This window comes from Chamaea fasciata, unplaced genomic scaffold (assembly GCF_029207755.1).
Source record: "Chamaea fasciata isolate MVZ Bird 193981 ecotype frontalis unplaced genomic scaffold, bChaFas1.0.hap1 SCAF_2, whole genome shotgun sequence".
Lineage (NCBI taxonomy): Eukaryota > Metazoa > Chordata > Aves > Passeriformes > Sylviidae > Chamaea > Chamaea fasciata.
Window position 1 is genome coordinate 28265173 of NW_027094087.1, and position 16248 is coordinate 28281420.

General features: G+C 42.9%; 1 protein-coding gene across 3 annotated transcripts in view; it reads right to left on the reverse strand.

The window, feature by feature from the left end:
* The window catches only part of CASR (calcium sensing receptor), a 74237-nt gene that overhangs the window by 24180 nt on the left and 33809 nt on the right, over positions 1 to 16248 (reverse strand). For all 3 annotated transcript variants that reach the window (XM_066175511.1, XM_066175509.1, XM_066175510.1), the window contains exons 3-4: positions 8497 to 8803; positions 4820 to 5701 (exon numbers count right to left, since the gene is read on the reverse strand). In XM_066175511.1, coding sequence (XP_066031608.1) covers positions 4820 to 5701; positions 8497 to 8803 — 1189 coding nt within the window. The remainder of the gene's footprint in view (positions 1 to 4819; positions 5702 to 8496; positions 8804 to 16248) is intronic.

The window sequence follows — 16248 nt, forward strand, 5'->3', positions numbered from 1 at the left end:
CTCTGTTTGCTCTATTGACCCCCACATTTCTGCATGTGGCTCAAGTTGTGTCCCTCTCAATTCTGTCTTCCACAACAATGGCACACCTCTTGCCTTCTGTTCACAACAAATACATCTCCAGTGCATTTGTAATGCAGAGTAGGCAAGGTTTTGCAGTTGCCTGACATTCAACAGCTTCCTCTGTTTTCCTTGTGTTTCTTCCCAAATAACTAATTTTCCCACCAGCCATAGCTAATAGCTGTTCTGATACTGCTTAACTCTGTATACCACAAATCAGCTGGTTTTGAATTGTTCAGACAGGCCTCTAGTTTAATAGGCACAAAAATTGATTAGATAAGCCATTAGGCTCAAAGGTCAATGTCATCAAAGGCATTATTTACTTTTTTAAAGCCTTGTACTATCAATTTCCAGCCAGCCATTTCAAGCCTAAATGTAAAGCCGGAGAAGGCACCAATCCATTTTAACCTCTTCACAATGCTCATCACCAGCACTGAGGAAGGAACTGTTGGCTGGAAGGTGCACAATTGTAATAAAAGACTTTAGGTGTTGCTAGGCGAAGCCAATTTGCATTTGTTTTTATTTTGTGGAACAGCATATGGCAGCTTTTCACTGAGTCTGAGGTCAGTCAGATATCCAGGCATAGAATAGTACACACAAGCATGTCTCTAACCTGCAACTCATTAGCACAACACATTTTTCAGCCCTTGCACTGTGCTTTGCCTTGGTGCCTAGAAGAGCTCTTATTTTTCACTCATGCCAAAGTTCAAAGCCTCCAGTGTAACAGCAACCTGCAAATTGTCTGGGAGACAACCCAAAGATGCTCTGCTCAGTGACCCTGTAACTGCACACCTTTGCCTTCTCAGAGCCTTGGGAGCCTGTCTTCTCCCAAGCATTTAATCAAAATGCTTTTACTGCAAGACACAGAGAGATCCAGCAGCTGCCCATCTAGAATCCAAATGAATGGGCAGAAATTGAGTGACCTCGGTCCGAAGAAAAGACAGGTAATTCATCTTCTCACAAAGAAATAATATGAAGCAGGAAATATTGGCTCTGAAGGACAGATTAGGACGCCCTATTAGTTTTCTCCCTATTTTTTTTCAGGACCACACAGTGTTTGCAGTGAGAGACAGACACCAGAGAGGCTCCTGTAAGTGATCAGAGGGGAACTGAAAAAGGAACAGATGGACTTTTTCCTAAAAGTGACTCCAGAAATAGCCTCATGAGCTATTTGACTAAGAAAATGAAGGAACTTGAGGGACTTGAGAATTCTTATCAGGGAAATTATTAAGGAAAAAGGGCTTCAAAACCAGACTGTTAAAACAGTTATGGAGAAACAGGCCAAAAATGCAGGGAATTTTGACTGAGGCAGCATCAGTACAGCAGTTCTCAGCCTGTATCCCACCTCTTGCCATAACTTCCTACTTCTATTCTGTAGCTTACAGGAGAGCCTGTGTTTGGGGTGGGCAAGTCCACGAACCAGAGCAACACACAGAATTAACTCTACTTGATACGGTCTCCTAAAAAGTCACAACCCCCCAGCAGAAGAGAGTGGTCTTCAGACAGCCAGAGGTATTGGAAGCCTTTAGGAGGATTTTTCCTGTTGTACTATTTGCGCCCATGCACTTTAATTCTTAGTGCTTTTTGTAAAATTTTGCCTTGCCCCAAAGTGACAGAATTTATACATTTTGTTTGGGATTGACTTGCACCTTTTTGTTACCTGAACAAAACAGTGCAAAAAGAAGTAATTGATCTGATCTTGTTCAATATTGTGCAGGACACAACATTGGCACATGCAGACAGCACTGTCTGTCTTCTGCAGGCATCTTGCAAAGGTGTGTACCTTGATTATCTTCTGCCTTGCAGCAGCGTAGATTCTTAAAATAAGACAGCTCAGATCACTCAGAATAAGGGCAGCACAGACATCCTAATAAAATCTGCCATTTTCTGCAGTGCCAGCTGCTGCATTTTCAGATAAAGGATTCTGAACTCCCTGGCCAGCTCTGTATGTGGAATGAATGGCGCATACATCCCCTGGGCACAGCCTGGAAGCTGTCCTGCCTGCTCACCAGCTCTGCCTGTGCCTGCATCTCTGCACATGCTGGGCAGTCGGACAGTGGAGATTCCCATTTCCACTGGGAATGTCCACAGCCAGCTTCAGAGGCACTGATAAAACAGAAGGAAGCATGACTGGGTTTATGGACAGGATCTGTCACAGATCACTGACCTAAATGGAGAAAACGAGCAAACAGTTTCTTAAACATGTCGCTTTAAATAAGTAAACATGGAATTTAGTAGTATTTGATATTTCACCATAGGAGACAAAAATCCTGTGCTTCCCATGCTGAAACACACCCAGAGCCTTCTTAAACTATAGATGGTAAGTTGTAAATAGGAGAACTTCACTCAGTTTAATCAGCTCACAGTGATTCGTGCTAGGCTGTCCATTTCAAATGAACTGATCACTGAGGAAATAATCCTGGGTTTATATGCGGACCTGCACAAGCACCCTCCACAAATGATACAGAACACATCCCCCAAAAGGTTTGCGTTGTAAGTACATAAAATTAGCAATTAGCAAACAACAATAAAACCTCATATGTGTTAATACGATAACGCCATTGAAAGGCAACAAAATGAAATGGTGCATAATTAAATTGTGGAATGTATCGTTTTTGCTCTGCAGCCACCGACCCTGCTGGCAAGGGCTGCTCCAGACAGGAGCTCAGGCTAATGGAGCCACAAGTTCAGCAGGTTCACTTTATCTGTACCACACAGCACCTGGCCAGTAATTGCACACATCGTGAGCAGCTGCCCTCCAGTCACAGGTATGGGGGCCTCCTAACACTGTCCTTGCTCTCTCAGGTCACTTCCCACTAGGAAAACCCTGACCTGACTGTGAGAAAGGGAGCAAGCAGTGAACACTGGCAGAAGTACCATTGCAAATAAGAGTGACTTTACTAGAAAGATTTTCTTCTGTGCGGTTGTCAGAAAACCACTCTGGAAATGCTGGAGGCTGCATGTTTCTGAGGTGAACTCATTACACCCAGGGCTAAGGAAAGCTTCCTGAAGGCAATGAGCTGCAATACCTGGTATGAAGTAGGTGTGCACACAAATTTGGCATTTACCTGCTATTCATGTGTTTGATTTTGAAACAAAGTGAAAAAATTGCACAAGTAGGCTTGAAAGCCACCATATGATGGTGGTCATTTTAAGTATAGCCTGTTCCTTGGTAGCACTCCCTATTCCTGCCCAGTGGGGTTATTCTCTACATACTCCTTCTTGATGCTGATTCCCTCCTCTCAGGCAGGTATGTATATCCAAATGCCTAGATCAGCAGGATGCTTTGCATTTTGATGAGTATATCCTTCAGCACTGGACAAGCAACACAGAAATGAGAGGTCATTCTTCCCAACCATGGAAGCTTCAACAAACACATTATTTTACTGAGCAATGGCATGAATATCCAGATTTACTTTCCAAGCTGACAAGGCATAAAGGAATCAAACTACATTTATTCTGGATCATTTTTACTGACAACAATGAAAGCTAAATCTGTCTGCGACCCTCCCATTTCTGCCAGTATTTTCCTGAAGAGTGGAATAGCTTTGAAACACAGAAACTCTGGAGACAGCCAGCAATTGCAGGATTCCTCAAAACCAGGGTCAAACCTTGCACTCATCAACTCTGAGTAAAGTGGTTTTGCTAAACCTATTCAGGCACCTAGAGCAGTGCAAGTTTCCCATAAATGCCAAGACAAAGCCTTTTACTTTGATCTGACTGATGCTTTTGAGTTAACTGCGACTCGACAGGAACCAAACTGCAGTTCCCATATGTGAATGTGACCTGGCATCTGCAGTTTGTGGCAAGGACAGCCTTTGTTTTGCTTAGACTATCCCAAAGAGAGGAAAACACCCATGCAAATAGGAAGATGATCCTCCCTTTATTCACCTGTGTTGTTCTGATGTCAGGCATGTTTGGGCTCAAGCGTTTTGTGACAACCAGAATAAGGCAGACAGAGTTTGCTACATATTTGACACATCATAATTTGATAGTCCATGCTAATTGTGTTAAGAATACAGTAGATATTAAAATCACAAAGTGAATACCACATTGGATAGCATGATCAAACACATAGTAAGGTTGAGAGTATTCATAAAGGATCAGAAGACAAAATGCCAGAATGTGATCCATGTGCCGGTGGGCAGAATGCATTGAATGAATGGGTAAATGGGACTAAGTCATTAGTATAATTTCATCAGTTCACAAATACCACTGCCAAATCAAAGCAGCTATCTATTTTCTGCCCAAGAGCCACACATTATTTTCCTTCATTACTCAATCTTCTTTAGTTTGATCCTATATAAGTTTAAAACTGTGAGGGAAAAAATACAGCCTGTATGGAAAATTGCTGTGGGATTGCAAAAGATATAAAGCTTGCCAAAGAAAATGAACTCTAAAAACTGTTTTCTTTGTTTATGTGCTCTACCCAGGCCCTCTTGTTTATGTAAGGCTCAATATATGATCAAGTTACCTTGCGTCAGCCAGGCTGTGGTAATTGTCTGCGTGTGCACTTTTGGCCCGCAGCAAATGCAAGAAAATTTAACCTGGTTTAAGTCCCTTTCACTGCAGGCCTAGCCCAACTTAATTTACATTCCCTGTGGGGTGGGAGCATGCACCTACCTCAGACACAGTCACACACTGCATCCCAGGAGCCTTATGCTGTGTCTGAGACCCAAGATTATGAACGGTACCCTAAAGGGCGTTTGGGACAGCTTGTCTTTCCTTCTACAGGTATATTGCACATGAATGAAAGGCTTACCTGCCATGCCTCCACCTTCTTTATGTCTGCACAGGACCCGTTAGTGAAGAGTCCCTTCCCAGGGGTACAGGTGTAAATATCCTGCAAGGCATGGGCGATGGAATACACAGCCAAGTACACGTTATAGGATATCCGCAAGTGTGTGTAGTCCATGTACGGTGTCTCCACGCTAGTGATGTTCTCATCCCCTGTGCATGGAGGACGGAAGGCAGACGTTCCATTTCCAGCTCCCAGCCCCTCTTCATGGCCCTTGTGGAAGGAAGTTGAAGCAGGAGAATTTTTGGACCCATCAGGGAGATAGCAGTTAAATGTCTCCTCCCAAAACTCCTTGGCAAAGCCGTTGTTGGGGGACTTCTTGGGATGCACCTTCTGGAGGAACTCACGAAAGCCTGGGATCTGTCCTGCCTTCAGTGCAAACCCGATGGTGCTGCCGATGACACGGAAGAACTCTGGCATGGCTATTAGGGAAGAGCTGGCCCAAGCCTCACTTGCCAGCCAGATCTTGCCAGTGATGTTTCTCCTGACAATCTCTTTGATGAGAGGCTCCAGATCTGGGCCACTGGAAAAAACAACAATCACTCTTGCTGTGGAGTTCTGGATGACCTCTACCACCTGCTGGATCTCCTCTTCATCTGAGTACTGGGAGATGAGCTCACTAAAATCAATGCAGATATCTCTCTCCTCCGCCTCTTCCCGAAATTTTTCAATCCCTGGCCGGCCATAGTCATCATCAGCTGCAATTGTTCCCACCCAGTTCCAGCGAAAGTACTCAATGATGTCTGCCATGGCTGTGGCCTGATGCTCATCGTTGGGGATTGTGCGCAGGAAGGACTTGAACTGGTTCTTATTGCTCAGGAGACGACTGGATGAGGCATAGCTGACCTGTCAGAGCACAGCAAACAAGCAAAACACACCATAAAGTGAAATGCCTGAAAGAAATTGCCCGCGTTTACCTAGCATCACTGTCAGCCTGGGAACCACATTTTCTTAGCCAGGTGATCCACTCTGGGGGCTGCATGTTCTACCGGCTGTGCCTATCCTACAGAGGCACTCACACAGGTGAGTGCCTCTGTGAGTGCCTCTGTAGGAGGCAGGAGCCAGCTTGCGTCCACCTGCAAAGTCAAGGATCCGAGGGAGAGAGAAATGGACACTAGATTGGAGGAATGGCAAAGATTTCTGTCAAATCCATAAATAAAAAGAATGTGCCATCTAGATAAATGAGGGCAATGCACCGAATTAAGACAAAACACAGACTTTCTCTGTCCTGAACCAGACATGAGACAGCAGGATGGTATTGCCTTTCCAAAGCTACTCTGTCTCTCTCCTTGCCTTTGACATCCATCCCCATCCTTAAACAGGCTCCATCAGACACCATGTGCCTTTTATATACAATCCCTGTCAGTTGACATAAGAATGTGATGTATATCAGTCTCCTTGATCCTGCAGAGTGTTATGGTAATGCTACTTTAGCAGTGTTTCCTGACCGCTGGCCAGAATCAGCAAAGAAGCCAGTGGGCAGTCCATGCTTCATAAGCCACCATGTTTTATGGTTAAAATTGGATTTTATTTCCTTTTCTAAAACTATCAAGAAATATTTTATTTTCCTAATCAGAACAACTGCCACATGCTCTTAAGATATAATTTGAATTATCTAAAAGTAGGAAGAAAAACATAAACCCCAGATAACAAAGGTTTAAAGATCTGGAAAACTTCTAAAACACATTTTGAGATTAGTATCTGAATTCTTTAGGACTGACTCTCATTTGAAAAAGTCTTCTATAAACAGTTCATTTTGTACAAAGTGGAAATTTACAGAAAACCTTATCTTCTCCTTAAACTCCGTTATTTAATGTCTCTCCAAGAAGAAAGAAAAGGAGATCTCATAGTGCAGTTTCAAGGGCCACAGGAGTAAATCCTCCTTCCACAGAGCTGTACTCTCCCCTGGACAGGCTCTAGCCCAGGGCTACTCTCACCCTCACCAACCTTTTGCCAGGAGGTACAGGCAATGTGTCGCACTGCCACATGTGCTCAAGGAGACACTGAGGTGAAGTACTGAGAAACAGAACGGAAGTTGTAACATTTTCAGTGTCTACGTCAACAGAATGGGTAATGAGCCGTACATTAATTGTAAAATACACCTCCAACTCCTACTGAAATGCAGGGTCTCCTAAGCCTGGATTTGCTAATGGCCTTGCTGTAAATGGCTGTGACAATTATACCCAACATCTGCCAGTTTAAAAGCCTGCTTTCAGTTGTCATGCTTCAACCACCTGGTTGAGACTTCGTTCCAGAACTGAACCTCCTGACATCTACCCTTTTCTGCAGCCTCTAGATAAGCCTACTGCCTCATAGGACAAATGTCATTCTCTGTTTAAAGAGAAGGTCTGAGAACTGCAAACATCTCTTACATTCAGTTGAACTCACCAACCCTTCTTGGCTGCCCTTGTTCACCTGGCAATGTGATGTGTAAATCAACAATGCCCCATAAGCTGTCATCAGGGTGTTTATTACATGCCAGCTTCCAATGCCACTCTGGGCAATACCCAGATAGCACAGCTTAAACCATTCTTGGCCTGCTCAGAGACCAAATGTCCCATTTTTCAGACTCCTGCAAAGGAGTCAGACTGGTAAGACTCAACAGACAAGATATATGACTGTGCACAGGGCAATCAAGAATCCTTCCTTCTTCATTCGTGGTGCAGATGGGAATTGGAGCCATGGCTGAAGCAAAGATACATTTCTCAGGACAGACAGAGAGCACATTCTGACACAATCTTGTTATAAGGGCTCTTGTGAGCTCTGGCACCTCCATTAATTTTGCAAGAGGGATTGGAAGTGTTAGGCTATACAAGGTAACACTTAAATGGATAAGATGAAGCACTTTTTCCAAAGCTGACTTCACTGTAGAAATCTAAAATCAAGAGCAACAACATTAAGCCAGCCTTGTACTTTGCTTAAGGTCTTGGCAGATCAACAAGCCTTTTAAACAAAAGGATGGGACCATGAATGCTGGCACTGGCTCCAGCAGAGTCTGAATGCAGCCGGAAGGATGCTGTGACGCAGGAATTGGCACAACCACATCACCACAGGGATGACCACGGGACAAGGGGCATATCTACATGATTTCACAAACATTTTGGATGTCCTAGGGCAAAAGAAAGGCAGGTCAGGTCAGAAGAAACCTCCACAGCATCTGATCAGCATGATTGCATGATGACATCAACATTACAGGTCACCTACTTGAATGATCAGAGATGCTGTGAGACCTAAAGAGCAGCTGGCAATGATGAAGGTCTGCCTTAACTGGGCTCTGTGGGACCTGGACCAGAACAGAGTGTCACTACTATTAAGTAACGACACAACTAAGGTGACAGGACTGGCAACTGTCATTGACTGACCTAAAATACCTGTATTCACAGACAAAACTCCTAGACTAGGCTGCTGTTGGCCAAATGTTGTTACGGCTGCTCAGTGACCTTTGTATTTGTGGACTGCAAAGTGCTCGTAAGACACACTTCTATCATAACAATGACACCCACCCCCCTCCCACCCCTCATTTTATTGTTTCTCTCCCTAAAGTTCTCTTGGAAATGGCAAAGATTAAGCAATTTCTGACTAATCTCTGCAGAGTAGAGAAGCAGACCACTTCTGTAACCTAAAGTGAGGTGGAAGCATACCTGAGGTATGTAAAAGAGTCCCAGCAGATTGGCCACAGCAGTGGAGATGCCAGAGCCAGTTGCTCCCACGACTGCAATGGTGGAAGGGATATGTTCTGAGCAGTTACAGAATTCATCCAGGTTCAAGGAGTCTATCTTGTTCTGGGCCACAAAGCTCAGTGTGGCCTCCAGGGCTTTTGAGACTGTATTGCAAGTGTCAAATATCCTGTATCCCAGGGTCATGTTGGGAAGGAGAGTTGGGCTACTGTTTATTTCTTCTATGGCAAAGATCATAGCCTGGAGCCAGCGGAAGCCTCGGAAATTATACCTGGGGGAGCAAAAATAAAAACAAAATAGAGTGAGAAGGAGGAAAACAGAGGAGAGGAGACCAGGAATGAGGCAGTGACAGAGTGAAAAATTAGAGATACAAAAGGCAAAAGCAACTTATATTATTTCTTGTACCCTAAATTTGGAAAGTTTTGCTTTTGTCTCTACTTACAGAAGAGGCGTGTTTATGCTTTGAGGGTTACTTCTGGCTTTCAATTTTTTGGTTTGGGTGCTCACTCCAGAGGCAAACTTTTCTAAGTTCCCTAAAATCTGGGCAAGTTGAAAGACAGCATGTATGCCATGATGACTCTGGCCTGTCCCTTGTGCTCAGGACCTTAAACTTGATCTCATGACCCCTGAGGAAATGGATGTTGTGATCCTCTGACTGAAAGCTACACCTACCAGGTTTGCTTCCAGGCTCCTCTGACATGTTTCTGAATGCAGATGGCAGTGTCTGCTAAGCCTGTGCTGAGGCTGGCTGGGACTTAGGCTCAGGGATACTCCTGGAGTGTGTCAGCTCCTCCTGGCTTTGGGCAGGCAGAGCAGCCTAGGCCATAGCACTGGCATGCTGCTGGATGCAGGGGTGCCCAGGAACTCTGTTCAGGGAAATTCGGCCTCACATGACACACTTCACTTTGTGAGAGAGAGCACAGTCAGACTGTTCATGCCAGAGAACTGAGACACGCTATAAATAGAAGTCCTAGTGCAAACTGATAACTTGTTAATTAGATACTTCAGTGCCTTCACTGAAGGAGTAACTTTTCTCATTATTATGGTTCTCTTGCACATTTGGTTTAGACATGAACTCAGAAGATGGCCTCAGAGTTGGCCTGTGAAACTGAAACTGTTTTTTGAAGCCTCTTCTCTAAGATGGAGAAGCTGAGTTTTCTGATTATCTTGCACCTGTGCATGGAGCTAAGGCAGAGCTGCAGATTGGTGGCAACTGTCCTGCAGGAGCTGGCAGTCCCTGTTTAAGGCATCAGTACCCTGGCAGTGGAAGAAGCTGAAGCAGGATGATTGCTTATCCAAAAAGGAGAGAAACTTCGTGGAAAGCAGCAGCAAGAAAGTACCTCTGATACATATTATTCTGAAGTTTTACTGTGTTTTCTCCTATGAAATCACCCTGGCAACCAGTTGTGTGCCTGTGAGGCTGCTGTGTTTTAGGGCAATGCAGCTGGAATGGTAGAATCTTTCATCAGCTCAAACCTGCCCTTCCTTGGAATGCACTATGGGCCAGGATACCAGTTAGTTTGCAGTTTTGTGCTGAGTTGCAGGTGAAAACAGGAAAGTGTCAATGCTGTTACGCTTGAGATCCACTGGGAAAGGTGATGGGCCCCAAAACTGGAAAAGCCTGGGGAAATAGCCTGCCCAAGAACAGAATTTATATGAAATGGTAAATTGTAGGTTTCACATGAGTTACATTTTGAAATGCTTAGAGAAATGTTTCCATTACTGAGGTGAAGATTTCTGAAGACAAGCTTCATGAAATCACAACCCTTCAATCTCCAAGATATATGACCTGAACATTTTTAATTGCTGGATTAAAATCATTGCTTCCAAAGTTGATGTTAGCTATGTCTGACTTTTTCAAAGCTGAATGAACAAAGCCACATTACTTCCATTCCAGGAGTTTTATCTGATTCATCTGGGGTCAGAATTTCTAATGATATCACATCTAAGGTTTATCTTTAAGTCTTAAAAACTACATTAATTCAACTTGACTTCACCTCTTCAGACATCTTTGGCCAAATTCCAAATGAGGTTCAGCTCTGAGGTTATACCTCAAAGCCCAGACAGCACAATTTCAGTACAGATCTCTTCAGGTCAAAAAGTTCGAGTCCTTAGTTATAACTTATTACCAAAGGGACAGTTAGCTTTATTAAGATTAGTCTTTAGAAGCATGGGAGTGTGGGTTACTGATAGAAGTAATTTGGTCATTTTGAATATTTTTTTGCTCTAGTTCCAAACCATTAAGGAATGAGATGCAACGAGAGAGCTCTGAAATAAAAGGGCAGGGTTCAGAGGGATCGAGTCAGTGAATGCTGTGTACAGGAAGAAGACGTGTTGAACACACCTCATGTGGTCAGTAATGCAGTGGGAAAATAAATGGATACAAGGAAGGGATAAATGGAAACAAGGAAGGATTTTGTGACACTTCTTTTTAAAAAGCTACATGTATTTACAGATATTTTTATTATGAATAGGATTTGAAGCAAGGAGCCATATTCAGGCTTCTCATGTAAAAGAGAAAAATCGGATTGTATTTTCTATATTTAAAGGGAAGACTACTGAGAACCTGGGAAGTTCAAAGGAACCATGATACTACTGGGAAAAGCTTCAAACATTTGAGTATATGTAAAAGCAAATTTAAGCCTGCTCACTTTAAATTATACAGGTGAAGTATGACACTTTTTTTTTTTTTTTTTTGCCTGCTTGAAAGGAATTTGGCTCTATTTTTTTTTTAAGGCCACAAGGTGGTATCTTCAGATAGTATCTTTGAAAGCAGTGAATTGGATTGTCTTGCCTTCACTTTAAAGAAATATTTGGCATTTAATTCAGTAAATGCAGATTAAGGCCTATGATACACTGTTGCTTTTGTTTTCCTTTCTCACACATGCTCCTGATTAGTGTATATTTACAGTATAAGGCCTCTAGTTCAGGTACTTGCATTTGGAATGATTTTATTTTGGAGGGAAAGGAGAGTAGGGGCTGCTTTCTGGGACCTAGACTCCAAAATGCTTTCAATAATTTATCTTAAACTAACCTAGGCAAGAGACCTGCGGTTCTCTTCACTTGCACCTCTGCTGACAGCAGCATCAGCAGCTCAGGAGGAGAGGATCAAATGGGATAAAGACAGCACTCCTCACTCTGTCTTCTCTAACACCTGATAGATCTTCAGGCAAACTGTCATTTTGTCATCTGAGACAGTGGTGTATCGGTTTTATAACACAGATATGGTGAGACAAAGGCAGTGCTGCTAAACTGCTCTAAATGAAGCAAGATCCTTCCAATTTCTATGAATGGATATTTTATGGACAATTTCTCTCCCACTGTACTGTAAGATCCCAGCAAGGGGCTGCAGATAGGTTCCTCTTGGCTTGGTGTGTACATGAGGGATTGCTAAGAGCAGCCTTTGAACCTGGCAGTAGGTCCCACTGATGCAGCTGACTTCCTGTGCTATGCTGCTGCTGTGATTAATATGATCAGACACTGGAATGCTCTGTCAACCATGCAAAAATTTGACTGGTAATTTCCATAAAGAAACTGTACAGTATTTACTACCAGAAGCAAGCTTTCATTAGATTTCCAGAATATTTAAATAGCCACTGGTATTTTCTTGATTGAAAAGAACCAGCCTCCAAAGCTCATTTTCTGCCATGTTACTTTACAGGTATGTTCACACAGTCTTGCATTTTGTGAGATGTGGTGCTATGAAAAGTGGCCATTAAGCTCTAAACGAGAGTTTAATGTAAATAATTCAGAGCCTGCAGGTGTAGAGGGGAATTTTTATTTACACTCCTTCCTTAAACGCTTCCTTTCTGATACCTGTTCTCCCGCCTCTTAGAGTATTCAACCCACTGATCTTTCTATCCCCAAGGAGGAGCACGAACTGGGAGAGAGAAATTGGAAACGATACCTTGCTGTAGCTGTCACCTCTGCAGAGGACAGCTGTGCAGCAGACCAGTTTGCTAGAAACTAAACATGCCTGTCAAACCGTGCTCAGGATGGCTCAAATGTCCCAGTAAAGGTTTCAAAGCAAGGCTATGCAAATTGAGGGACACAAGCTGTCTGCATGGTTTAAGCTCCCCATAGCTCCATCCTGTTTGTTTGCTTTGGTTTGAACTCCTCCTACTGTTTGCATCCAGCAGGGAAATTGGTCCTGATCCTTGCTAGTCTCCATAAAGAAATAATTCACAGCCTCGTGTGTATTCATGACCTTCATTTATCACACTTGCAAGGTACTAAGCAATGAAATATGAAGCAAAAAAAGGAGAAAGTGATGTGAAAGCTCCAAATACAGCTTTCATTTACCGTCCCATATCTGACAGGTACTTATATTCAGAAATGGTGGCAAAGCCTGCATACACCCTTCAATCACACCAGCACTCCTCTTTCTCTAGTGGTTGCATAAACATACTGATTTCTCTGTCCTCTCCAGAGTTCCAGTACATTAATTGCATGTTATTGCTGCTACTACCTCTGTTATTTCTAAGCTCTTCATAGGGAAGACTTCAGTCATTTGTTGGATTCCTGCAGTCATAGATACGAGTTGCTTGCCACTCTTGCAATTAAGGACTGTGGGTGAAGGGAATTATGCAGAACAAAGAAAATAAAAATTAAAAAATTACAATTCAGAAGGTGAATGGAAGAGAGAGAAAATGATATAATTACATTTTAGGGAAGAAATTCCAAATATCTTGTTATACATTCAGGTCTGCAATGGGATTAGCAAATACATTGGCAAGGGCTAGAATTAAAATTCTCTTCTCTCAGATGGACAGAGAAACTCAGTGAGCTAAGAAGTCCTGGAGCCATGCTCTGTGAAGTCTTGCCACTATGACATGGGGACAATGTCTCACCACAGTTTCACAGCTTGAAAGCTTTGTGTCACAGTGTGGGACCTTGGTTACACTGATGATCAGAATACAGGAAAACTGCTAATCACCCTGAAATCAAGAAGGGGCAGAGAAATCAGGTTATGAATATGTCTCTGGGGGTGCTGACCCCCATTCCATTCCAGGGAATGGAATGGGGGTCAGGGCTTGCTTGTGCTGTGCTCAATCTCTGCCTCCACTGCACACATCAGATATGCATCAGCAAATGTTATAGGAAAAGTTGCTGCAGCAGCACCTGAGGCATACAAAGACAGAAGGTGTATTTATATCAAATGCAGGATCCTTGAATGCTGAAACAACAAACAGAAAACAAAACTGCTCTTACTGTGAGTGTTCCTATCTGACACTTAGTGTGGCAAAATCATGGGTGTGTTTTCACTTCGGGCTCTACAATTCAGTTTTTGGAGCACAAGGATGCATTTTCAGTAGCAGCAGCACAAAAAGAGTGGGGAACAGATTGTTACTGTTCCCTTTTCCTTTCACTGCTGAGTCACGCATATACTTTCTAAATAATCATGTGCCAGGTATGCTTAGTAGGTTCAGGCCAGTATGTTTGCTAAGCTGGAGAGAAGGGTGCTGAGCAACAAGAGCATGAAGAACATAAAAACTGAGAAAGTGGAGAGAAAACTGTCCATTTTGAGAAGCCCCAGCTGTCCTATCCATTGGGAAGCCCAGTTTGGGAGCATAGGTATGGCACTGAACACAGCTATATGTCCAAACAGCACTGATTAGGTTGAATAGTCCTCAAAAAAGAGGAAAACCACATTATCTTAAGTTGTTTGATTCTGAACTCTAAAATAGACCACCCACAGGGTTTCAGTGCGACCCTTCAGACTTGTCATGGAGCTTTTCATATGGTCTGATGACTTGCTGCTGCAAGAGAGCATGAGGAAAGAGAGAGGATGCTCATTATCCCAGAGTGACCTGGGTCTAATTTTCTTATGTGATTTGAGACACATTTTTCTATGTAGTAAAGAGATTAAAAATTGTATGCAGCCCTCTGAAAAGGGGCCAGGTATAAAACTTATTAGCCTCAGCTTTGAAAAGATACAGCAGTGCTGGAGAAGGCTCAGAGAAGGCCAACAAGGGCAGGTATGGGACAGATGTAGCACCTTTGGTTTGACCGTGTAGACTCACATTTGTGCTTTCCTGTGGATCTCTATCTAATTTTCTAATCTGTGGATTTCCCACCCTACAGAAGTTTTTGACACTGCAAGATCAGGGAGATTTACTTCGTGAAGAAACCAGAACCTATTTTTTTTTCTGCTCCCAAAAATATAAGTTTGATAATTCCAGACCAGTCAGTGGCCTGGAACTTAGGAAGCTTACATGTGATAATTTAAGATTTTAGCAAACAACTTGAAGAATGTATTGGACTCCTAGAGTCATCACGCACAACCCTGACACAGGCTAATGCCTGATCACAGTGTCCAAAACCAGAAAAGACCACTATGGTTGTGTTGAGAGATTTCTGTACAACTCCAGCAGAGCAATTTTCTGACTTCAATACTGCTTAAAATAGAAAATCCTTTCAGGAAAAATATCTGCTCTCAATTTGACGTGTACCAATAACAAGGAATACATACAAACATTCCCACATATTTATTACCTCCATCATTAAATTAAACCTGATGACCAATCTCAAAAAGTTTTCTCAATCCAACCTCTTTTGAATTAAACATTTCCTGCAAATGGACATTTTCCGGTAAAGATGTGTGCAATGAAGCAACTTCCAGTTATTTCTGGTCCAATCATCCCCTTGTTCCTTTTGCTGTTTCTACCACCTCTGCAACTAGATCTCTGACCTTCATTCTTTCTCCAAGTACATTATACTATCAATTCACAAATTTTCCAACTCCCTGAAGGATATGTGCCACAAATGCCTGCCTCTGCAGACACCATTTTTCTCTTTTGGACCTACATCTTCTTGGTGCAAGGATAAGAAGAACAGGGATTTTATCCAGGCAAATTTCAGCTGGAAGATACCTTTTATCAGATTGAATGCCACCCAGAAGGATCTCACATTGTGTCCTTAAAACAGCTAGTCTGGCCTCCCAGGATTTGCCTGTTGTTGGCAGTGTTACCTCATTAACATGCCTTTTGGCAACCACACACTTGTAGTACTTGCTGCGGAACATTTTCCAGCCATCTCTTCCAATAATGTGACCATGTCAAGACAGTCACTGAGGCTGACCCAGAGCCGACAGAAATGAAAGCTGTTTAGTTTGCAAATAACTGCATTGTCGTGCCTGCCAGCTGGAGCAGGAGAAGAAGACAATAGAGCTGAAAACATTCATTGCTTTCCAGCACTCCATTTTTAAAATAATGCATTTGGGAGAGGAAAAAAACATGCTGGAAAGCTGGCTGAGATGCCTGCTCCATGAAATAGACATTGCACATGCATTTAGTTCACGATTTTCCTGTGCACACACAGAAGCCAAAATAATCCCGGCTTATTGACACTTGTGTATGCTCCCTATGACAGGTTCTGGGGATGATCTCATAACCTAGATGGACATGTCTTGCTCAGTGTCTCAGTGGGAAACCACACCTGAAATCTGTGAGTGTAACAGGAATGCTCTCAGCCATCCTTCGTTGCCATCTGCAACAAAACTGTACTAGATCCCCAGCCTAGGACGAGAGGTCCAAATAATTCCAGATGCACAGTTCTTCACACGTGAAAACAGAAGAAGTCCCATAACACTGAAGTGTTTTCCCATGCATTGTCATGACAGAAATCCACATGAATTTCTTTTATTTTGTTTATATGATGTTCCATTTGCAATCAGTTTCTGTCACACTTTCCACTTGTTCTGTGTATTATGTGCAG